Below are 25,978 nucleotides of genomic sequence, written 5' to 3'. Positions count from 1 at the left end.
GCTGCAAAACTGATGAAGATCTGACCATCTTGGTGGAACTACCATCACTGACTTTATTTACACAGGCAAAAGGCCAATGAGACCATTTGTCACCATTTAGTTTCTTAATGACACGAGGTTCAACTGCCTGGTCCTGATTTTTGCATACAAAACATGGCATCACCAGCCTGATGCTTCTTGTTTTTTTTTTGGTTGTCTTTACTTTTCTGTGAGATCATGAGTGGAGGGAAGGCACTTCGACATTTCAGCATCTGTTGTTTTGGCTTGGGTGAAATGAGGAGTATTAAGTTGGAGATGGAGGGAGAGCCTGGCAGCGAGGAGATGTGCTCTGGTGGAACGAAAAGCTGCAGGCGAAGGAGAGAGAGACGGAGAAAGACAGAGAGAGACTTGAGCCCCATAGGTCAGAGTCAGTGGAATAGCTGGGATGCCAAGAGATCAACATTTATTTTGCAACTGATTTATTCCTCACAGTTTCCTTGCTCGGCTGGTTTTATCACTCTCTGCCCATTCGTATATCTTGTTTTCTTTCATTCTTGGATTCCTTTCTCATCCATTCTTCTTTTTTATCTCTCTCTTTTTCTTTCTCCATTTCCTTCACTCCCCCTCTGTGATTAAAAACAGATGTGCCAATGTGAGCAGTAAGCGGCTCAAACATTTTCAATAAAACACATACATAGCTCGACTGACCTGCAACCATGAAGTGTGAACGTGTGTGAAAATACTTAGATTTCACAATGCCAGTGGAAGGATTTCGGTCGTATATTTTGTGCAAGACATTGAATAGCTTGTTTCCGTGTGTGTAGGTCCTTTGTAACTCCCACAATTGTTGAAATGTTCATAGTTTTTCTTTCTTTTCTTTCTCTCCCCGCTCCTCTACTCCCCTGAATACCTGCATCTGCACTAGAGTTGCGATGATTTGTCGATTACTGGACAAAAGATGCGATTTGAAGACATCACTTCAGGCTTTGGGAAATTGTGATGAGCATTATTTCCAATTTTTATGACATTTTATGGACTAAAAGGCTATCAATTAATGGTGAAAATAATCGTTATTTGCAGCCCTGAATTGCACAACACAAGTAAGAAATTAGAAATAACGGCCTCGCAGCTGTATGCTGCTGTCAAGTTACTGTTCCTGAGCTACACCATTAAATAACGGGTATGATGTCAAAGTGCATTCAGCGTCTGACCTTTTGGATATCATATGTCCCAACTTCATCGTTTTATCCTGTTGGACATTTGTGTCAAATTTTATAGTAATTATTGTACGAATTCTTGAGTTATGGCCAAAAAATGTGTGAGATCACATTGACCTTGAACCTTTGGCCACCAAATTCTAATTAGTCCATCCTTGAGTCATGGTGGACATTTGTACCAAATTTGAAGAAATTTCCTTAATAAAATTGACTTGACTCGACTAGTTGTCCAACTTCACTTCTAAAGTCATCCCCTCTTTCTTCCTCTGTTGTCGAAACAGGGATGGGTGAATGAATCACACTCAATATACTTTAAAACACCTTGAAACACTCTTTTGGGATAATTAGTTTAATTGCAGAGTTTAAAGCGAGGACGCAGAATCATTTACTCGATGCCTGTTGCTTTAAGTGCCACACCGGTGAATTCAAAAACAAGTAAGAGCGGATTTGAAATCCCTGCCAGTCTCTGCGTTTGTCAAGACTGGATCCCGGTGGGAAACCTTTCTGGGTCATAATTTCATGAAGGTGCGCAGAAAAACAAAACAGACAAAGTAGAGGAATCCCACAGAGACGGAGACAGAGCTCTGCGGGAAGGGAGCGCTCGGCTCCAACACTCCAGTGTCAGTTGGCCATATAGGTTAATGTGCCACAGTGGGACGGCGGCTCGCTTTACCCCAGATAGCCTCGGCCATCAACTGAGCTAATTCCATGTGGAAAGCTCCAGTCTGGCGTGCAGCTTTTCTGGCACAGTAGATTTGTTGACAATTGTGATGCACACTTTTGCCTTCACTGAACGGCACACTGCATTCTGAAAAATTTGTATTTTTTTAGTTTATAGTGGAATTCAAAGTGGAATTGTGAGGTTCTGCCTATCTTTAATCTTAATCTAAATTGAAGCTTCCATACATCCACAATCCTTAAAAGTGGGTTTATGCTAATGAGAAGTTTTATCTTTTGTAAATGAACATAATAAATGAAAACATATGACAGCGCTGCTAGCTGGTACTTCACAACTTTAATGCGCTGTATCTCAGATGCATTAGTGTTGGATACAAATATGTTTTCCACCCATTAAAGGATAACTACCGTTTTTTACAACCTGGACCTTATTTCTAGCAAAATATATGATCATTTACTCGCCCAGATAACTTTGGTGTCATTTGGCGTCGTTCGGACGAAATTAGATCCAGTGTAGTGCCGCTATATCCATATAATGCGAGTGACGGGGCACCGAAACACAGCTTCTATATAGCACATTATCTGCCGTGAAAACTAGTTCATTTCACCAATACTTTGTCATGATACGCTAGCACTATTCACCTCTGAGTCCGGGCTCGTCTGTTATCAACATCCGGGGTCAAACTAGCAGTAGCAGCTACAGGTAAACAAGCCGGGCTGTTGCGGGTGCGCGCGCGGCTCAGAGACGACATCTTCCAGGTCAGAGGTAGTAGGACAACCTACAGACCCCGGATGTTGATAACAGACAAGCCCGGACTCAGAGGGGAATAGCACTAGCTTATCGTAACAAAATATTGGTGAAATGAACTAGTTTCGTGGCAGATAATGCTCACAGAGGCTGCGCTTCGGTGCCCGGATCACTCGCATTATATGGATATATCGGCGCTACACTGGATCTAATTTCGTCCGAACGACGCCGAATGACACCAAAGTTATCTGGGTGAGTAAAGCATCGTATTTTATGCTAGAAATAATTTCCAGGTTGTAAAAAACGGTAGTTATCCTTTAATTTCATTATTGGTACTTTTGTCTCAGCTAATTATATTTCTTAATAGTCTTTAGTGATGGAATGTAACTAAGGACATTTAGTCAAGTTCTCTTCCAGAGAAGAGAGAAGTGCAATTTTGAAGTACTGAGGTACTGAGTATTTCCATTTTCCGCTACGTTATACTTCAACTTCACTATATTATTTCTTACTCAAATACATTTATTCTAAAACTTTAGTGACTAGTTACTTTGTGGATCACATTCTGCATCAGAGCTAAAGTAGCACATTTCCAAATTGATTTACTTAATTGACAATAAAAAAAAGAAAACATTCAATATGTTTTCTTTGTACCGTTTTCAGCTGAGCTTGTGTTAAAAATTGATTAGCAAATGAAAACATTCTGTTTTATTCATGTCACACAGCGTCTCAACTGATTTTTGGAATGAGGGTTATAATAAAACATCTGTTTGTCTGGATGTCTACATTTCTGTGGTTCAAATAGGAGTTAGAGACATCACAAGTCAATCCCGGGTCATGTATATTTCAATGGATCGGATTCAGCCCAAATAATCCTGATCGAATGCGGATCCTTTCTTCACTGTACTCTACTGGGTTTGGTCCATGTCAGCTATGACACATCTGCTACTCCTGACCTACATTTACCAAATGTAGGCAAACATCACATCTGCACAGTCGCCAAAATGCTCTTTCTATGTGACACGATCCAGATGATGCTCTTTAAACCGCGCTGTCCATCTGAGCACTGCAGACTATAATCTGTGTAATCTGAACTAAAGCCTTCCCTGACAGCTGTAATCCAATTATTACAGACCACTACAGGGATTCACCCAAATATGGGAGCCTGTAAAACACTGTACTGCACCGCTGTGTGCTGGAAGTGCTAGGCACGGACTGATACAGAGGAGCGTGTCCTGGGAATACAGGCGCACATTCATGCCCATGACAGGACACAGACACAGAAATGCCCAATTTAACAAAATTATGAGTGACTGCAAGGACTTTATCTTGGCTGGCTCACAGAATTGATATTAAAGCTTTATTATATATTATAGAAATAATACTTAAGTTAATTCAATTAAAATGTATATTTTACATGTGTGTAGCTGTTCACACTGTGTCTCTTTTTTTTCCTATATTTGTAGGGTCCCAAACCTGAGAGCTTTGTGGGGACCGTACATCAGTACATTTTAGGGTTTAGTCTTGTCTTATGGTGAGGGTAGAGGTTAAGCAATTAGTGGTCATGGTAAGGGCTAGGCTCCAGGATGTATGTGTGTTTATGTGTGTTTATGTATGTGGTGCGAGTCTCTCCACACCCACACACACAAAAAATGAAGCCAAAATATGTCTTTAAGCTTTATCTCATCTCACAGCGTCTGGTGAGCAGCTGGGACAAGCTGCTTTAAACACACACACACACGCACGCACGCACACACATATGAATAATTAAATAAACACATACACATTAATGAATGCATGTGTTTACTTTGCACAAACACACATGCATGCGTTCACGTCTGCCATAAGCCCACACAAACACATACAGGCACACATATACAAACACTGCATAAATGCCCATCAATAAATAATTACACTCTTCATTAGATGCTGCAGGTCAGCAGTTTGGGAGTGTGCTGCAGAGGTTTGTATACCGACCAGCGCAAGTTTGTGTAAAGGGAAGAAGTCGTTGGTTTTTTGACCCAGTTTACCAGATGATGTGAATCAGACTTTCAGTGCGTTCTGTTGCCTCTAAGCAGATCTTTTGCTGAACTCGTACACAATATCTGACACAGAGACCGGCAAAGTTCAGGGTTTTATCAACTGCTGCACCACTTAACCACGTCCAGCTCCAACCTTTCTGACAGACGACACCTGCTCATTTCACAACGTGACATTTTCAAACCGAGCTTCTTAAACCGCAGTATCGCCGTTGATATTTCTGCTCAGTGTCAACTCCAAAATCTCTTTCATGCAACTGGTGAGTTTCTGAGAAAAAAAGGTCACCTCAGGTCCAACTCACACAGCTTTAAGGCTAAGCAGCCGCAAGCTCCAAAATACTCCAAATCCATAACAGGCAGACACTCTCATGAGCCTGTACTGTAGCAGCCATTAATCCACTTTGTCATGTGCTGGAGTTAACAATGAAAACCAGTGTGTGGTAAATTTAGTTCACAGGCACCATTCATACTGTAGTTGGATCTGAGAAATCCCCCCGGTGAGAATTCACTATAAATTAGGAAGATTTCACAGCATGGCGGGCACCATGTGATCCAGCCTGAGGCGGAAAATATCACAAGACAAAAAAACATATGGGGAAGTGTTACAGCTCGAGTCATTAAAATGCTGGAGGTATGTGATATTGTGCTGCGTCATGCATCAAAACGTCTCAGGAGACGGGAGAGAAAAGCGCACCTCATCAAGAAGTCTTTCCCCCAATGGGCTGTGTTCTAGACAGCGTTTGACTGCAGTTCACCTCGGCACTGCGTGTATTTATCGCTGCACTGCCAACAAAGAAAAAATCATCTTTATAAGTCATTTAGTCTCCCACTGAGTCATAGAAACTTGAGTTCTTTAAAACCATCGGGAATTCTACCTGTGGCCTGAGATAACACCATCTGTTTTCAGACGTGTTCTTGAAGAAATAATGTCAAAATATCTGGCAGAATAAGGGAGACACACGTTAGTTCCCTGAGCAAGAGATCAAGTTCAACACCTCCTAGTTTGTATCGTCTTATCAGACTCAGTTCTTGTAGAGGCACACACTGCTTCATATTCCAAAGAAGGCCTCATTTGCAGTGGAGTCAATCATTCAGACAGCAATGTAAAGTTGTTGCAGTGAGAAAGATCCTGGATATGAACCAAATCATCATTCTTGGCTTCAGAATTGTTTGCTCACAACTTTCTGTCTGCGTTTTCAAACTGTCCTGTACGTGCACCACTGTAAATTCCCATTTGAAAGTGTCTTTGTTGATTATATTTCTAATTATATCCCTAATTATAGAAACACAGTCCCCTGGGTTATTTAAAGCTCCACTACATAATATTATATAAAATGATGTCAGTAATGTGTTAAATGACTATGTGTAATGTACAGATGATTATCCCCCAGCTCTGCTCCAAATCTCCCCTCTGCTCTCTTTGTTTTGGCATCTTTAAGCTCATTGTTTTGGTTTATAGGCCTTGAGTTTTCTGTTTTGATTCACTCTCACCGCTCTCATCAGCATTTGTTCTGCAGCTGTTTTCAAAAAAGCTCTGACAAACCTACTCTACACTACCTATCCTGCACCAAACTGACAGACAAACAAAGTTAGCAACTAGCCAGCAGAGCATTCAGCACTAGAAATTAATGCAAATACAGCTTCCCGTCTCCTGGATGTAATGTGATGTAAGTGAGCAACTGTTTGCTAACAAATTCGGCATATCGACTTTATAAGGTGATGATACGTCAGTGCTGCATTTACAGCTTGGCTCAAAAATCTATCAATCAGCGATGTACCAAATTTGGTCACTGCAATGGGGAACAGACACTGCACTGCATCTGCTAAATGTATCTGAAATTAGGATTCTGAAAAATCACTCATTTTAAATTACTGAATGTATCATCAGTGCTGTAATATGATAAAAAGAATTTTAAAAAATGCTGATTATTTTGGCAGCTATAGAGTGGTGTAGCAATGACATATTTTTGTAGATTAACCAAGAAGTTAGCATCGCTGTGGTTCCCTCGACAAAAAGCCTGTGGGGCTTTTGAATTGGCTTTTGGATTTTTGTCAAAAGTAAGCTTATGATACTTGATTTTCGAAGCGTAAATTAAATTACTACAAGTGAAAAGCTAACGTTGGGCCAAAAACACACTGAATTGCGGTCGCATGACTTACACATCACCACCGTTAAGTGTCTTACCCAAACAATTGTTGGAAAGTTTTGTCTTGTAAAGTTAGAGTTAGAATAGTTTGCAACTTAACTACAACTAAAGCCTCTGTAGTCTCATTTGGCAACTTTTTTAAGACACCGTTTTTAAGACATGTAAGTGCTTTATAATTCAATTGTGGGACATTTAATGATGTTGAACACAATGGGTAAATACCTTAAGCCTGTGGTAAACCACAGACCCTTTAGCCCTTTGTATATGTGCGTCAGACATTTAACTGAAAGCCCATTCACAAATCCCACTGACTTTGAGACGAGGGAACTGGAAGTGCAGAAATGCTGACTGATTTCCAGGTTTCAGAGCTCATTACTGCAGCACTCTGTCATGATTGTGATATGATAATTTTGCATCGCAATTTTCATTCTCACTGAGAAGAAATAAACTATTGATGATGACGATGTGACATTTGTTGGGCTCTGTGTCAAACTAAGATGTTTTCATGTTTATCAGAAAATTGCAGCTTCTGCAATTTGGATATTGCATATTGATTAATTGCGCAGCCCTAATCAGTAGGTTTCTACGAAAGGTCTCTAGCTTCAGCTTGCTGACACGATGCACACGACAGACAGCAGTTCACAGAAATGCACCTTGGGAGTTGAAGTGTACGTCACACCCTTACAATTTCTATGTACACAGGGCTCTACCTCTGATATTTTTTAGCTATTTACTAACATAGTTACTCATATTTTGCACTGATGAGTCAATCAGGACAGTTTCATGCTCATTCAGGCCAACTGGAAGTCACAAAAAAGTGAATGAGACATATACTTCTGGTATCCGAAGTGCCTCAAATAGCTTCTCTCCCATATTATGCCCATGTTTCCCCAGAAGACTGAGCTCGTTCTGACAAACCAATCAGTATTGCAGGTATTGAGGGAATATCCCAGTCAATATCGCCTATTAAAGTTTCTACAAGGAAAGGGGTTATCAGGGTCGGCGCAAACCAGTCACCTCGCGAACAGATTGCTATAACGAGCATTAGGGAAATATCCGTGTGCATGATGTAAGCGCGGCCATTAGAGCCTTTCTATTCCCCTCCCAGCAGGCCCGAAGCCTGATGCAATGTGGGTGATCCATCCACTGAGGCACAAGCCAACGGTAATGAGACTGAAGATACAATAAAGAGATAGAGAGAGAACGAAGCAGCGAAGGGATACACAACACATAAAAACACACACACACACACACACACACACACACCAGTCACCAGCCGCCTGGAAGACAGAATATAAAACGCCACAGAAATAGACTATAATCCTGGCCAGCAGTGATCAACACTGATAAATATTAATAAACACTATTATGCTCAGAGAAAAATAGAGACAGAGTGGGGGGAGGGGGGCGAGAGAGAGAGAGAGAGAGAGGGAGAGAGAGAGAGAGAGCAATAACAGCAGAAGAGTCTTCTTGCTTATTGCAGGCAATTTTCACTGTGACGTCCACCTTGTGGTTCTGCAGACAATGCGACACACACACACACACACACACACACACACACACACACTTGTTATTATCAGCCCATTTTCCTCTGTTTGTTTTCACTGTTGTTTTGTCCCTCTTTGGAGGCCAGGATAAGAGGCGGAAGCACACACACACACACACACAAATGAGCACTCAGAGAAGTACACAGGGAGAAAGAGATGCAAAAAAGGGAGATAAAGTGAGTCCTAAACACACACACATGCACAGAGAGGATAGTATCTCCCTCCCTCTGTCTGAATCAGTCTCATTAGTCATGCTGAGGCCGTAGCGTTGCTCGGTTGGCCTGCTCACAGAGCTGTGGAGCTGGACGGCAGCCCACAGCCAGCGAAGGTCACCCACCACTCAGTTTAACTCCCAGAAGACCAACGCCGGCCTCTTCCTGATAATGAGTGGACATAAAGATGCACAGGGAGAGACCCGCGGCTTGAGCCACACCCATCACGGTGGGTGCCCATAGGAGAAACTCAAAAGGAAGAAACATGAGCTCAGAGTCGCTATGCATCCTGAATAATGTGGCTGTAAGACCTACTGAGTGGAAAAGTGAAAAGAAACACACACAAAAAAACATAATGCTGCTGTGAGAGATTTACAAAATGTTTGAATGCAGCAGTAGCTACACTTGCACATATTGCTTTACTATGTTGTTTTCTCTAGAAACTTTACGAGCCTGTCATAACACAGGAAAATCTGTATATAGCTTTATAGCTCTCTTTCCTCTTTACACTGTCTGAGCCGAAAGTTGATCCAAGACTGCACTGCGAGACATGTCTCCAGACAGCCAATCTGGAGTTTTGATGGCCAAAGCTTGCAGCAAAATTTTAAGTGTTAGAAATTAAAGACCAAATACTAAAAATAATTTAAAAAAACAGGCAAACACAAGCAAACCAAAACAATGGGGGTAAAACAAAAAAGAAGTTTGTTTAACTCCGGAAAAAAGCACTGTGTCCCACTCTCATGCCATTTTTCTAATTACACTTTAGCACTATAATTCACCACACATCCATTTCATAAGCTGACATGCCTTAAATTGATATTGTAAAGTCTGACAGTATGATGAGATTGTGACCAAGATTTTGTTAGATCCGTCGTGCACAGTGTTACATGAACTCATCTTACACGATGGTTGTTCTAGCACAGTCTAATGGCGCCTTTTCCCACCACACAACTGATTTCTTGCCAAAGTTGGCTGAATAAACAACAAAGTGTATCAACTACTGTATATAAATCTGTCCAACAGGGGAAGGTTTGCAAACTGACTTACTGCACGCAGACATTTGAAAAAAGATATGACAAGTATGGAGATAGTGAAGAGAGAAGTTTTCATTTTCTTAATTAATAAGAAAAATGTCCCAGAATATGCATTTTTGCACTTTAGAGGGAACTCTGATTTTGTGTCGAGTTCGCTGTAAAAACAGTTAAATTTGTTAACAGCAGGTGGTTCTTGGGTTCTTGAGCTTTCACTCTCTTTATTTGGAGGCTGTTTCCCACCTGTGTCCCATTTTTTAGCCTACATTTCTTTACATTTTCAGCAAATCATGAAAAGCCATGCTGCATTTGCTTCAAGCTGTTACTGTTTGTACTGTACCAGTGTACTTTAAGAGAAAAAAGAGTGGGTCATCCATGGTTTGATCCCCACTTCCTCTTGTCTACATGTCAGACTGTCTTTGGCCAGACCCTGGGTTGTAGCTCGTTGATATTGCTGAGTGAGCCTTGTAAAGTGCTTTGGATAAAAAAAGCTATATAAATGTAGCCACTTAGCATTTTAATTAAATGGTTATGGAGCTTGAAGATATAAGACGGTTATATCAGTTATACCACTGGAAAAATTAAGTCACACAACAGCATGTGCGTGATCGATGCATGTGTTCTTCCATTTCAATACATTATGACTCCAATAGCCATCAAGAGAAATGATAGACAGACTGCATCAATAGGGTTCTCAGGGTTAAAAGCAGCTTTAATGCAGTTTAATGTCAAGCAGACCTTATAGATAATAAATGAAGGAACATTTTCTTGCTTACAGCTGGAAACAATTTCTAGCATTATCCCATTTCTTCTCGGTATGTCACGTCAACCACACTATTTCTATCCATTGTACTCATATAATATCCTCATTCTGCCATTGCAAAACATGCACACCAGGCAATCAGACCTCTCAAATGTGACATTGCAGCTCAAATGCAAGACAACATGTCCGCCACACTGGTCTACAGATCTCAAGAAGTGGGTTGGGGTTAATTCAGTCTCGAAGGAAATCATGGATGACATTGTAGAGACGCCAAGGACTGAAACATAATATAAATGACTTTCTCTCCTATATATGAATTACACTAGCAGAGTCGTAACAGGAAAATTGGAATTGGACTTGGACTGATTTCAAATCAATTTTAGACAGGATGTGGAATTGTGACTATAAAGTCCCTCCTTTTAGTAGCTATAATCCTGATTCAAATGGTCAATGATAATCCACTGCCACAGGAATGTGAGAGTTGTATAACATTTTGTAATGAAGGTGAAAAGATTAACCTGCTGTACACCGTGATGAAGTTTGATAGCTTCCAGGTAGTCACGAGTGTCTGAGTGTTGACTGACTGACCCGACCTTGTCTCTTGAAATGAGCCGCTACGAAAGTTTTCTACATGACAGTAGCTCAGAGGCAACGAGCTGTCACCGCTGTCGTCAGGAAACACTGAACATGCCTGTTCGAGGAGTTGATAAATTCATCACAGCGACGTCCCAGAGCGAGCTCTGCTGACACGACCTTGATCGATCGCAGGCAGAACGACAGATGGCCATAAAGGACAATCATGTAACTGTACGCACATTAGCATAATCACATGCATATACAGTACACTTTTTACAAGGCCACAAGGCGCTTGCACAGCACCGGTGGGCTTGTGACAGAGATGTAATGTTGTTATCGTCTTGCATGAGCTGTGACATTCAAAAGAAGAGTATGAAATTCACAACTATAACAAGAACTTGCTGAATGTGAATCAGTTACTTGAAAATGCATATTGCAAATGTGTCCTCCATTCCTTATATTTAACAACAAAACATAGCTACTTTATTCAGTAACATATTTATTTTGTAGTACGATATGTGTGGGAGGCACTGGACCAGAGGTTGCTGTAACATATGGGTGGCAAAACCACCACAAACGGTAGCATGGTAGATAAGTGATTAGAGTGATCATCCATTAATGGAACAAGCACAGGTTTGATCTCTACAGCTGCCATATGGTCAAGTCAAAGAACAAAAATGAACCTGCCCGCTCATTCTATCTCTCCTGAGTCTTTTCATGAGTGGACCTGTGCTGTCTGAGGCATCGCATAAACTGTAATTAAATGGTAAAACTGTTGGATTTATGCCTGCCAATAGAGTTTTTCTTAGTAATTGCAGTCTATCAACAATCATCTCCGAATCAACTAAGAGTCTACAGCCACACTGCAGCTGTGTGAGGCAGCGGTGTCACAATGACAATCCCAACACGATGATGATTAAAAACATCCACCACGTTAACAATCTGAGTTCAGCGTGTTAAGCATGCTAACACTTCATAATTAGCCCAGCACAAAAAGTACGACTAAGGCTTATGGGATTGTTTCTGACCTGGAAAGTCAGGGGATCAACAAAGTTGTTTTTTTTTCCTGAGTGGGAAATGAATGTGTGTGCTAAATGTCATGGTAACACATCCAGAAGATTTAACACTGCATACAGTTAATAGCTGGATAATGTGTATTGGCAGCTACAGGGCTCCCATCAGAAAGCACAAAGTCACCAGGTAGTTCAACTTCTTCACTTCCTTGTAAGGCAGTAACATCATTTCAGGTAAGAATTAAATGTTGATAGTTTCTATAAAACATACACACACTGCTGCAACAGTGGCCATATATAAAGAGTCTACTTCATCTGACTTCTGTACAGGCGACCTCTGAAATGGACAGGGAAACACAACAAGCTTCAAGACAGTATCTGAGACTCACTGGGACATTACTGACGTGTGTAACCAGCGTGGCAGGTAACTATATAAATCAACGCAATCTCCCTAATGTAAGGAATTCATAACTGAGACATTGAACTTAAAACCACAAATGTCGACCTCATGGTGGTGAAATAAGAAAAGCCAGAAGGACAACATGATCACAACGATATATCATCTGGGAGCCATGAATGTCTCAACAACATTTTGTGCCAATCCACTGAGTAGATTCTGAAAGATTTCATAGGATTAATAAAAGCTTTGACCTGCTGGTTGTGCCAGAGGTAAAGTCAGGGGATCACCAAAGTCTGTAGGCATCATCCTCTGACGACCATGAATGTCTGGGCAAATTTCATGCCCATCCAACTGACATCAACATCCCTAGAACAACACAACTGGAGTTCACTTCTCTCCTTCACTCCCCCATCCTTTTTTCTCCCTCCATCTTCCTCTCTGTTCAGTCTTGCCCCATGTGTTTCCACCTTTCTGTATCTTTCTCCTGGTTTCTTGTTTCTCTACTCTCTCTTCTCACTCCTCGCTTCTTGCCTCATCCTAATAATTTTCCCATCCGTCTGCTTCCCCACCCTTCCTAACAACTTCTCTTCCTACGTTCCTTCCCCTTTCTTCTTTAACCCTGCTCTGTATCCACCCTCTTCCCATAAAACCAATGACTCCCGCTTCCGTTCATTCCCTATCACTCTGCTCCCCCCTTTCACTGCATCATCTGTTCCCACCGCATCATATTTTCAGATCACATCCAGGCGCTGGCTTTACACACTAAGTCACTCTATACCTCATCACTCAGCGAAAAGTCAAGGAGAGGGCACAGGGAGATGGTGAAAGAGCAAGGGCTTGAACAGAGGAGAACAAGTGGGAAGGAGCAGAAGAGCGGCAAAAAGAGAAAGTGTAAAGATAAAGGAGGTTAAAGGTTAAAAATGAAAGACAAAGAAAAGTAGTCAGGGAGAAGAGTTGGGGGAGCGAAACAGGAAAAAGCTAAGTGAAAGGAAGATAAAAGAAGGAGCAGAGGGAGAATGGGGTTAGCAAAATGAAATAAATCTTTATGCAAATGACGAGGCTGGAGTAAAAGACAGAGAAGAGAAAGGGAAGATGGAGACAGAGAGGTGGAGAGAAGTCCGGAGATTTATGGCAGGTTGTTATGGAGCACCGACTGAATAACAGAAGGTGAGACCAGGTGAATTATTCATGAAGATACAGGGCCATGTGTGTGTGTCTGTGTGTGTACGTGTGTGTGACATGTCGGGGACACACACACACACACACACACACACACACACACACACACACACACACACACACACACACACACACACACACACACACACACACACACACACACACACACACACACACACACACACACACGTCTTCCAGGCACCCTTAGGCCAGCTCATCTACGAGGAAAAAGGAAAGACAAGCCACCCACAACCTGTGGACACACTGAATTATTCCTTAAAAATGGACAGGAGCTCAGAGACAGCTGTCCGGTCCTCAGACTAAATGAGTAGTCTCACTCAGCCATGGAGACACATTAACAATATTCTATATTCTATATTCTATCTTGCTTTATGTCCTTAACATTTGGTGGTTTTATGCCTGCCTGCTTCTATTTTTATCTTGCCTTAACATACACATATGCATCTTTATGCCCATATGTATACACATATGTCTGCTTTTGTGAAGCACTTTGGTGCAAAACCTGTTTGCTTTTAAAATGCCATGTAAATTAAATGAACTTGAAACTTTTAATGAAAAAAAAAAAAAAATCGTATTTATCAATCTTGCTTTCGCTGATGCCAGTACTCCAACCAGAATGTAATTAATTAAGTTCTCCATCTGGTATGTTCACATGAATAATGACCACCAATGATCTCCGTCTTTTATGGGGCAAAGAACATTAAACAGGGGGGAAGGAAAGTTGGAGAGTCAAGGTCTTCTTAGACTCAAGAAAACACCGGCTACTGTTGCTGGTAGAGTTAAAAAAAACCATATAATACTATACAATGCAGTCACTTACTAGTCATACTCTAAATACAGCTTCTTTCTTAAGGATATCAAGGTACATATACTGCATTTTCTGCCCACATTCCCTAATAGTACTTCAATGTTGGATTGTTAAAGCCACAGGATTTATTCCATGTGACACTAAATGTGCAATCACACCTACAGGTTGGTTGCTTTGGCCCAAACCAGAATGGAAAATATTACTTTGTTGCATTTAGGACTATGATGAGATTCATACTTTCCACTTACAGGTTACCCAGGGAAAGTAGACGAGCAAGCAGCTAGAAGTTTTGGTGACCTGCCATCCTGTCAGCGAGATTTTGAAGAGTATGGGGGCAAAATGTACTCAACTTCCCATATTTTCCTCATGTAGTTCTCACTACTAAGAAACTGCCCAAGGACCAAACAGTTATCACAGTGCAATTATATGAAGCCACATTACAGTGAATTTCCTCACCTACATAGACAAACACACCAAAGTAATGGAGAGGAAGCTTCAGAACTGGACAGAACCATGACTCACTTAATTTGAACACACCCTAAAACCCATGACCACTAAAATGCTTTTGGCGAGGTTCAAGGTAAAGACAAACTGTCCAACCCAACCTTATTCCGGGAAACAGAAAATGTAATTTACTGCAAAGTGATGTGAAGGAGCCTATTCTATGTTTGAAATTAAAAACAAACAGAAGCACTCAACCACAAACCAAAGTTCCCAGAACAACCAGGAAGAGCATCAATTTCATGAAGACTGACAATCACAAAAACACTTCTGGGAGCTACTGTCTCAAACACTCACCGAGTTGATGCAGGCAAGCTCCTTGTTGAGCAGCCAGGGCAGGGAGAGTTTCCCCTCGCCTCTGTAACACGACTGAATCCTCTCTTTAATCTTCTCCTTTATCCGTCTCATTGTGAACAGACACAAAGCCGACTCCTTGGGTGGCTTGGCTCTGTTCTTCTGACCCTGGGCGAATACAGTAAACAGAACCTCCTCATGCTCTTGAATACCAAGCGAACGTGCCAGACGGGCTCCTGGTCGGGCCAAATAAGCATCCTGAACCAAGCGGTACTCCACTCCGTCCTTGGTGCAGCCAATGGGGAACTCAACGTAGGAGTAGAACTTAGGATCGTCGACACATAGGCGGACAATTTTAGAGGTGAAGAATTGTTCGCTGCTTGCATCTGGTGAGGTGAGCTGGGTGTCAAGCTGTAAAGTAAGGTAATACACAAACTGTTCGCTGTTGAAACCGTATATGTAATAGATGTCAAATGCCGGGAACTTGGAGAGCGTATCTGAGGGAATCTTCAGCTGCGAGGAGACAAACTCATCCTGGTAGACGAAGCTGAACATATCAGCGTTCTCCTCGTTGGACATCAACTTGCGGCTCGATAAGGTTGGGAAGTATTCAGATTTTCCATCAATGGGAGTGCCGACAAAAAGTTTCCCACCGCCACCAAAAAGATCCGGGGAGATCACGACACCTGACATGGTGCCTGCCTCAGCAACACTGGATAGATAATGCTCCTTACGGTGGTGGGGCTCTCCAAGCTTGAACAGATCATCCAGACGCAGGAACTGGCATATTCCCTGGGAAGTACTCCCACAGGCAATTAAGCGGTTGTGGGCAGCATCAAGTAGCAGAAGTTTATTGACATTAGAGGTCTGCACCAGCTCGTGGGGGCAGGACTGAACACCGGGTGGCGGGTAACAGCGAGGGTTGTCTGTAACTGGGCCAGTAACATGGCTTCGCAGCTTGGTCAGGTTGTTGGACAGCTTGTAGATCCAGTTGACGGCTCCCAGGTAGACCTCGCCGGTTTTGTTGTGGACCACCAAATGTGTGAGACCTCCTTCCGGTGGGGAGAAGGAGAGTAGGGGGGAGGGGGAGGAAGTAGTGGAGGTGGAAGGCATGGAGAAGGTGAGGAGAAGGAAGAGGATGGGGAGGATGAGAAGTGGTGGGTTGAGGTGGGAAGACATGGCGGTGAGGGAGGGGGAGTAGTGAGTGAGTGGGTGTAAGTGTGTATTTTTGTGTGTAATCCTCTACAGGGTCAGTTAGTGCCGTATAGGACTGCAGGGTATGATGATACAAAAAGAAGAGTTTCCAAGTAATCGACTTCCTTTCTTTTTTCCTCCTTTCTCCGTTGTTGTTTTTATAACCTCATCCCCTGATCCTCAGCCTGGTCCACCATCAGCCCTGAAAGAGAGAAACAAAGCAAAATCTTAGCAAACACAGATGTCAATATATTCATGGGCTTGTGTTTTGCACTTGCAGAGATCTGACAAAAAGGATTTATTTGTTTGTATCGAAATGACAAGACACTAAATATTCGCCCACAGACCCAGACTCTGAGGCCTCGATGCTGAAGTCCAAAAAAACAAATGAGGGCAGTATCGGCTTTGTTTTATTGACTTCTAGACTCTTGGCTCGCACCACTCTGTGGAGTGCATCTTTTAAAAGAAGACAGGGCCAAACATTGCTCCTCTGTGTATCGATTGTCTGGAGGTATTAAAGGATCCAGCCGACAAAGTGTGCATACGCACACAAAAATACATACACACTTTAAATACACACAAAAAGGACACAAAACCTGACACAAGACCTGTGACACAAGAGTGTGTGCAAGTAAGAAAAAAAAGGTGTGTGCACAGAACACACATAAAGGAGGAGAACTACACTCATAGAAAATCACACAAAGGGTGCGCCACCGATGTGCAGCATCATGATCGCAGGTAAACATCCATAAATTACAAACAGGGCTGCAGGGAGAATCCTATAGTATATTTATTACAGAGCAACAGAGCAAAGAAATACAGGCACCCTGAGTCTAAGAAAGAAAGTGGAGAAACTGGCCCAACATGATAAAAGAGAGGAGACAATGAGAGGGAGGGAGAAGTGAAAGCTATTTGGCTTCATACCAGTTCAATAGAAAGGCAGCGGAGATGGTGGAAAAGATTGCTATAAGGGAAAGCTAAGAAAAAAAGAAAAAGGAGATGAACCATCCACCCATTTTCTATGTCCACTTCACCAGGTCAAGGTCACTGGCTGGGGCCTGTCCCTGAAGGCACTGGGGGACAAGTTAAGTCTTGAAAGTTTAAGTGCAAAAGCAAAATGGCTGCTCCACATGCTAAATCATCACACCCACTGTTACTGTTGTCATTTTCTTGTACTGAAGATGACAAATGTTATTGAATGTTTTCACTGGGTGAGAGAGATGTGCGTTTGCTAAAGAGCATGCCATTTCTGAGACTGATCACTCCATAAACCTGTTCACCATCCTCAGGAACATCTTACTCTCATGGTGCAGAAACACAGAACTCGACAATGACACATCTGGATGTACCGCAAACTTAACATATTTGCATAAAGAAGAGATTGCGTCATGATTATCCAAATTCAGATAATGCGACCAGTCCATTAACTTGCCAAGCTGTCACCACCAGGCACCACATGGCCAGATACCCTGCACTCTATATACAATTAACAGGATCAGTCCACTTGACATCCATCAACAGATCCAGTGTGTCTGCACTTTAACTGGCAGGTCACAGTAAATATAATTATAAGAGCAACAAAGTAGGAAAACAACCAAAGTATAATGGGGGTGGAGAAAAGTGAAATTCACTTAACTTTATGGAAGTACTTGTGGTGCTTGCCACATGAGAGTTCATCCATTTGGCTACAGACAGTGTCCTTGGTTATACCCATTTCTTGCAACATGAGACTGCTGGGAAAATGCTTCAGAGGTTCTTTTTTTTTTAATCAGTTTGTGGATTAATGGTCCAGGTTTTAAAAGATTTACAAAGCTACCATTGTGTTTTGGCAAAATTGATCCATCTCTACTGGTTGGCAAGGCCAGAAACAATCAGTTTTTTAACATCACAAAAAATGATGGGACATGGCCAACAAGATTCAAGATCAAAGATCCACCATTTCTGAAACGCTCTCAGAGCCCCCAAAACAACAAAAACATTTTGATGTGCAGCATCTGAGTGTAAAGTCTATCTAACAAATGGGCGAGGGGGTAGGGAAATGAACACAAAGGGGAAGCAGGAGTGCCTTCATAGCCAGATAGTTACAGCACATGACATAAAACCGCAATGTCTCGGATTATCTTCAGCCATTGACCTCTGTTGCATGTCGATACTCCTCTCTATCCTCAGTTCCTGCCTTCTTCCTTACCTTTCACTGTCCAATAAAGGAAAAAAATATATTCAAAAAAAGAAAAGAAAAGAAAAAAGAGAAGAAGGAAATAAGAGTTCATTCCAACTTTCATTGGGTATCCAGCCCTCACATTACATCCATGGGGTCTACCATGAGAAAAACACATTTCACTTAATAATGTCACCTTCAAGGATGTGTGAAGTCTGTAAAGAGTCGAACAATCATTTTTCATCGGCACAGAAATAACAGTGGTTCAAAGGCTACTACCATTTGGAACTGTTTTAAACCAACAACATACCCACATACTGTCCGACCTTCCTTTTCATTAGTTCATTGCTCGGCTAAACGCAGGGCACAAGGCAAAGACTTGTTTCATAATGGAGTTTGGTCAGCAAACTATTCTCGTCTCTTATTTCTGCTGCTGTTTCTCATTCCTCCCTTTCATTACATTCCTCTCTCTCTCTCTCTCTATCCCTCCCTCTGTGTTTCTCTCTACCTCTCTCTCTCTCTCTCTCTCTCTCTCTCTCTCTCTCTATCCCTCCCTCTGTGTTTCTCTCTACCTCTCTCTCTCTCTCTCTCTCTCTCTCCCTGTGTCTCTCTCTCAGACACTTCATTTCTTGTCAATAGTGTCTTTCATCTCCAGCCCAGCCATGATTACAGTGGCCCAGATGACGATGTGTTGCCCGGCCCATCAGGACAATACAGCTTCTGTTAGCATGTTACACACACACACACACACACACATAATATGAACATACAACACACACGTACAGTATTAAAAGCGTTTCACACACTTTCACGAATCCTACTGACTTCATCTCGTCTCAACACACGCACGCTTGGACATCACTGACATGAAACAGACGTGCCCACACACACTCATGCACCACCCATGCACTTGCCCAACAGATCGCCACAAGAATGTACACACGCCTGAAGACGCAAGAGAAGAAGGAGTTAGACTTACTGTACCAAGTGACATGTTCGGTTGGCTATTTTTGCAGCATTTTCATCTCACTCTCTCTGATGTGTTTTATAAATTCTATAAATAAGTCAAAACTAAGCAGCACACGGACTCGGTGGCCATATAGCTTTAGTAGCCAGTGGAGCTGAGAGCTGATGATGTCAGGAGCTGTTTGAGTAAACTGGGACAAAGATGACAGGAGAGAGGACGTGTGTGAACTGAAAACAAGTTTCTGATATAAAAGTGTTGCTGAATTAGATCAAACGAATGAAATGGTTGAGTTTATGGATGAATAAATTGGCGAGAAGAGTGACTGTGGGCTCATACAGAGATAGAAAGAGAAAAAGACTTGAAACAGAAATGAAACAGAATATTCTAATGAGGTACAAACTTTCTTCCTGCTGTGGGGCACAAACCTAATCCAAACAGCCCAACAATTCATGCTATAATTGTGTGGTTATTAAAATGTGTGTTCTTAACAAAATTCACTCACATCACAAATGGTGAAATCACTTATAGCTGATACATTGATTCACGTTAATAGATACCACTGGATTGGTGCTTCGAAAGTAACTGTATACCAATACCCAATTGGCAAAATTGTACCAGACACGTTCATCCAGCCCACATACCGCATGGAATGATGGCACTTGGGCGGTCCACTCCTGGTTGCCAGATCCGAGCCACAAGGGTTAGGGTTTGCTCTTGGCTGACATGTAGCCGTGGTATGGCCTGCTTGCGGCTCAGATCTGGCAAACAGGAGTGGACCGCCCAAGTGCGATCATTCCATGCGGTATGTGGACTGGATGACCGTGTCTGGTGTGGGCCAGATCTGGGCCACAACAATTTTGCTTTCTGGGTACCGAGCTTCCTAAAGTAGGGATGTACAAATTGTGAGATTAAGGCCTGATACTGATACCAATGTTTAAAACAACAATTTGGCTGAATACAAATGGTAATTTGTCGTTATTTATTTAGTTTTTATTCTTTATTGCCTTTAGCAGAAAGGAAACAAAACTTTATTATAAAAAATAACTGAACTGCTTTAAAGTCATTCGGGCCTTCACTAAACTTTATTTGAAAGAGCTCAAATTCAATGATACAAACTTATGGAACAACCTTTAATCAAACCTTCTTTCACTTGAAAAAGATTAATTTTATGAAAAGTAACTGGTTCAGCCTGCTAGACACCTACCTACTCATAGCATTTACATAGCCTAACAAACCGATTGCAGGGATGTCACAAGGCAGTAGCTCATGAATGTGCCAGCGTAAAATTGATGCGACACATAAACTTATACAAAGAATGTTGGCCCCTGCTATTTGTGAATGTCTTCTTATTTGACAATAGCAGTCAACAAGGTGAATATCGGCCAATATCGATGACCAGACAATATTTTGGTGCATCCCAATTCTAAAGGAATATTGAACATTATCTGGCCTGTTTGAGTTTTTCTTTGAAACACCATCAAAAGCCTCCTCTAATGAAAAAATGTGACACAACGCTATCACTTGATGTATCGTGTCATTCATTTTCCTCAAACTGATCAGCATCTTATCTGATCAAAGAAAACCTTGAATTAGCTGAGCCTTCATGTCTCTGAGTGCGTGTGTGTTTCTGTGTGTGTGTGTGTGTGTGTGTGTGTGTGTGTGTGTGTCAGGGCCATCCTGAAGCCCACCTGCCACATCAGATGAAGCTGTAGAGGCGTTCAGGTCTACCCCGTGGTGATTTATTGCTGTTGGCACATCGATTGCACACACAGCCACAGACCTTGGCCAAACACTTAGGCAAATTTATACACACCACTTCTTTAGCATGGAGCTCACATCCATGCCTGCTGGCCTCACTCCGTGAGAGTCTGTGTGTTTCTCTATCCTGCATCTGTTCAATCTTATTTACTACGAAAGCACACACGGACACACGTCCAAACACGTCAGCCTATATGTACACTGTGCATAAACAAGGCATACATAATGTCAGCCGTACTGTACAAACCACAGGCAGCCTATAAACATTTACATTTATACTATTTCCATTTTAAATACACTTTTTCTTATAGTGGAGAGAGAAAATGTGGGGAACTAAGCAGGAAATGAACCACTTGGTACCCTCTCCTGCATTCAAAACCCTGTTGATGAAAGCAAGTGAAGCAGGAGGTTTGGATTTCTACTTATAATCAGCAACATAATCACTTGGCCACGGCTTAAACCACTCATGACTCTGAAGCAGCAGTGCCCTGGGCTATGTTGCACCACTCAGTTTTTAGACCTCATGCTAAAAGTGCAAGCTATTTTACACCTTGTGCTAAAAGTTCAAGTCATCGGAACTTTAACATTGTTTGGTACAGACCTTTGAGAGTGTGCACAGTCTTGTGTACGACTAATCAAGAAGCTCGAACATGGAGAAATCATGTGAGAGTATCAGACAGAGTCCAGTTTAAAAATACATGTCTATTGGCTTTTCTTCAGCCTTGAGCTAGGCTCTCAGGAGGCTTCCTCCAACCCAGCATTGACTGGTGATCATGTGAAGGCCGCCCTATAGGCTTCACACGTGATTTATACATGGTATGGACTGTTGTTCCCGAGATGGGCCACGGGACAGAATCCAAAGAAGAGCTCTATTTTAACCTCTGTGTTGGCGATTACACTGCAACTGGGACAGGCAGGACTAGCTGCTTAGCATGCTAACTTCAGTAGATCGCTTCAGTGTAATACATGGACGTCATATTGTCAAAACTTTTATTTCTTCACATTCTGTTGATTTAATTTTGAACATTTTTAACTACCTTCAATCAGTTCAGTTTTTGATAATTGGAAGCTGTTGTCATTTTTCAAGCAACAATGGAGGATTGTGAGAATTTGAAGCTTTTCTTTGTCATATGCTGTATAACAAATGAACTGAATATCTTTGGGTTTGGACAATTTGACAGTCAAACAAGATATTTCAAGATGTAACATTAGGCTCTGGGAAATTATAATGGAAATTTTCACCCTTTTTAATATAATTGTTGCAGCCTTTCATCAACTCCATCAACAAGGGGGACAACAGAACAGGAACAGCCTGACAAAGACCATTTATCAATTATGTTTGCTAGCTTAACACAAAAGAAGGAACTGGGAATTGTCAGAATTGAGCAGAACAAGAAAAACCCAATAATCAAGTCAGTCCATAAACCTTGTCCATCCTTTTTGCCTACCATGGTTTGCTTACATCTCATTGGTTGTGCTTTGAAAGGTCATCAACCAACAAGGTCAGAGTTGAAACTGATTCTGAGCACAGGGGCGAGGTGTAAAATTTAAGTGGCAAGTAATGCCCGAGGCGTCGCCGCGGCACTGTTCAGCAGGCGCACTCGCTGATTTTGCCTGATATGTGTTCAGAGAGCCTCAGGTGTGTGAGTCAACAGACTCTCAGAGCTCAAATCCCTGGAATACATGGTGGGTGCTTCGTGTGCTCCAACAAACAGCAGCATCCTCGGGAGTACCACACTTCTACAATGTTCATCAGTCAAGCCACAATATTTTCAGATGGTCGGACAAATCTATCACCGTTATTACAGTAATATCCTCTGACTCAAGAGGTTTGCAATGGAAAATGTGGAATTTTATCATCCTGTCAGCAGAGCTTTTAACCTTGTATCCCAGAGTCTCAAAAGAAACAATAGATTACATACTATTATATTAGACAACCAAACAATGCAGGATTAGAAATAGAAATTAAAGGAGATAGAAAGATGCTGTATGAGATTCCTTTACACTAACTTTGAAATAAAAGAGAGAAAAAAAATCCAATGAGGTTTTTCAATTTATTTCATTGCTATTGTTATTCATCCTACAATCTGGAAAGACTGAAGTGTAAACTGTTGTGACAATGTCTCAAAATCTATTTAAAATTTCATCTGGAGATCCAAATGGCGATTTTACTCCTGCAAAAGTCTGACATCTGACACTAAATTAGTTGCTCAGATGCAGCCGAACAGACGTCTCAGAGCACGCATACAGAATTTGATCTGATCAATTCACTTTTTAAAAACTCCAGGCCTGGTTGCAACAGATGGTAGCAAAGTTAAAGTAGCAGCGCAGGTCAGATGAGGACAGTGGAGGAGGAGGAGGAGGAGATATGGGAACGGGAGCGGGAGGCGGACACACACTTGAACGTGAGGAGATTTCTATTTGGAATCCATTTTCCGAAAGGCGTAATATTGACAAGTGCTAATACTGCAGACTGTAGTCGTCTCACAGCCACCTCTCCTGGCTGTTAACAGGCAGAGATAAGAAAAGACAAGGAGGGAAGGGCGAGGAAGAGGAACGTGATCAAATAGAACGGATAGTTATACAAACTGCAAAAATTGCCTGCAAAAGACCTCGAACTGGCATTGTACCTGCTGGTAAGGTGAAACAGGCACCAATTATGACCACGCTTCATACTCAGCCAGATTATCAGCTCAAACCTGCTTTGTCTCAAAATACCGTCACATCTTTGCAAAGAAAATCAGATTTAGAGACAACAGACGGCTCTCGTGTCGCGTTACACACCATTTAGATGTCATCAACACTGAGCAATTTGACATGATGAGGCCAGTCATGACTGACGCTTCTAAATGAGACCAGACTACTCGCTGAAGAGGGCCCATTTTTTTTGCTCAAGTGAAAAACAATTTAGTGAGTGTGAACTCTTGAGCACCCGACAACAGACCTGTTTTAACATTCATCACATCATTTCACTCTATTACATGTTAAGATAGACAACATGGAAGACACTAACAGAGCCTTGGGTTTAATTCCCAGTATTTTCGAGGTGAGTTCTTCATTTTCGGCTCGTTCCAGGTTTGCTCAACTCGACTTGCACAGGCTGAAGTCTTTTAATTGCATTTTGTCATGTTTTATCTTTTATGCAAAAATAATTGGATGACACTGATGACAAAATGCCATGTCATCTAAACTAATTGGACCCTCTACGTGGGTGTAAATCGAATGAAATACGGCAAGCGCTTTGTGCGAAGCTGGAGGAATATAAAGAATGTGGGTTGGACTGTGTGTGTGCGTGTGTGTCTATGTGTGTGCGCACATGTGGGCTGCTGCAGCGGAGACACAGTGGTTTCATTTACAGTCGCATTCCACCACTGACACACAGACAGCTGCACAGCACACACAGAGGTGGGCAAACCAGCCAACATCAGTCCTACTCAATATACACGCACACGCACACGCGCACACGCGCGCGCACACGCACACGCACACACACACACACACACACACACACACACACACACACACACACACACACACACAGCTCAGTTATATGGCAATCATTCAACATAAATTCCTCTTGGTTAAACACACACAAACACGCACACACACACACACAAACACGCACACACACACAGTATTTTCCCAGTAACAAAAGGGATTAGCAGGATGAACCAAATGATACAATGAGTTGACTTCATTCAGAAAAAAATATTCAACACAAACACACACAAACACACACACACACACACACACACACGGAAACAGATGCTTACATACTGGGAACACACATGTATGCAAACACATGTACGCAAATATTTGGAATCACACAGCTGTTCACACATGAGACACACAACGCAAACACCTCCACACACACAGCCACAGATACAGACATACCGCGCTCTCTCACGCATGTGCACCCACAGACAGAGACTCACTTACACGCAGTTACTTCCCGAGCTGACAGGTGCAGCTCAGCCATCACTCTGTCAGACAGTGCAGTAAAACTCTACACTGAACAGAGCTGAGTGGTTGAGCCTTAATCATTCTTAATCTGACTGAGTCTCCTCTACAATACGCTCACTCTGTCTCTGAGCTCTCCAGAGAGGAGGGATTTAAGGATTCTTCAGATAAAGAAAAAAAGATCCTGACAACTGTAGTACACTTGTTTTTTTCTCCCTGTAATGGACAAATTACCTGAGCTAAAACTAAAAGGTCTCTACATTTTTCTGGAGTTATTTAGCGCTGAGGTTTAATTTCATTTTTTGGTGTATTTATCTCATCTGTGTGTGAATTGGTAGTCTCCCTGGGCCAGTCACATTCCCATTAAGTGAAACACTTGCTATTAATTTAATACATGTAGGTGGAGAGGGCGGTAATAATTGCTGCATCGTGGAGAGAGTTTTCCTAATCAAGGGAAAAAGTGAGTCGTGTCTCTCGCTCAAAACACCTATTATAATATAATATAATGCCGTACGTGTGCACATTGGTATGCATGGTTTTATAACAAATCTACGGTATATTTGTACAACTGTGTCTATCATGTAATACAGCAAAAAGAGCACAACAACACTACAATCTACTCCAATACAACAAAACAGAAATCACATTTTGTCAGAGTTGTTGAAAGTTGATGGTTTTGTTTGGATTCTTTATCTGCAGAAATGTCAATAGGAACTTCTGTCCACAGAAGTCACAAGTGTGCTGCCGCCGCTTTGTTGGTCCCGATATTTAGATCCATCGACTGGTGCCTG

The 25,978-nt window shown here is 42.0% G+C and overlaps 1 protein-coding gene across 2 annotated transcripts in view; it reads right to left on the bottom strand.

The window, feature by feature from the left end:
• The window catches only part of LOC311265858 (plexin-A1-like), a 326,362-nt gene that overhangs the window by 227,857 nt on the left and 72,527 nt on the right, over nt 1-25,978 (bottom strand). For both annotated transcript variants that reach the window (XM_084367924.1, XM_084367925.1), the window contains exon 3: nt 15,154-16,546. In XM_084367924.1, the coding sequence (XP_084224050.1) occupies nt 15,154-16,329 (1,176 nt within the window). In that variant the 5' untranslated portion in view covers nt 16,330-16,546. The remainder of the gene's footprint in view (nt 1-15,153; nt 16,547-25,978) is intronic.

The sequence above is a fragment of the Pagrus pagrus genome, assembly GCF_965226575.1.
Source record: "Pagrus pagrus genome assembly, chromosome: 11".
NCBI lineage: Eukaryota > Metazoa > Chordata > Actinopteri > Spariformes > Sparidae > Pagrus > Pagrus pagrus.
This window is presented reverse-complemented; position numbering and strand designations above follow the sequence as displayed.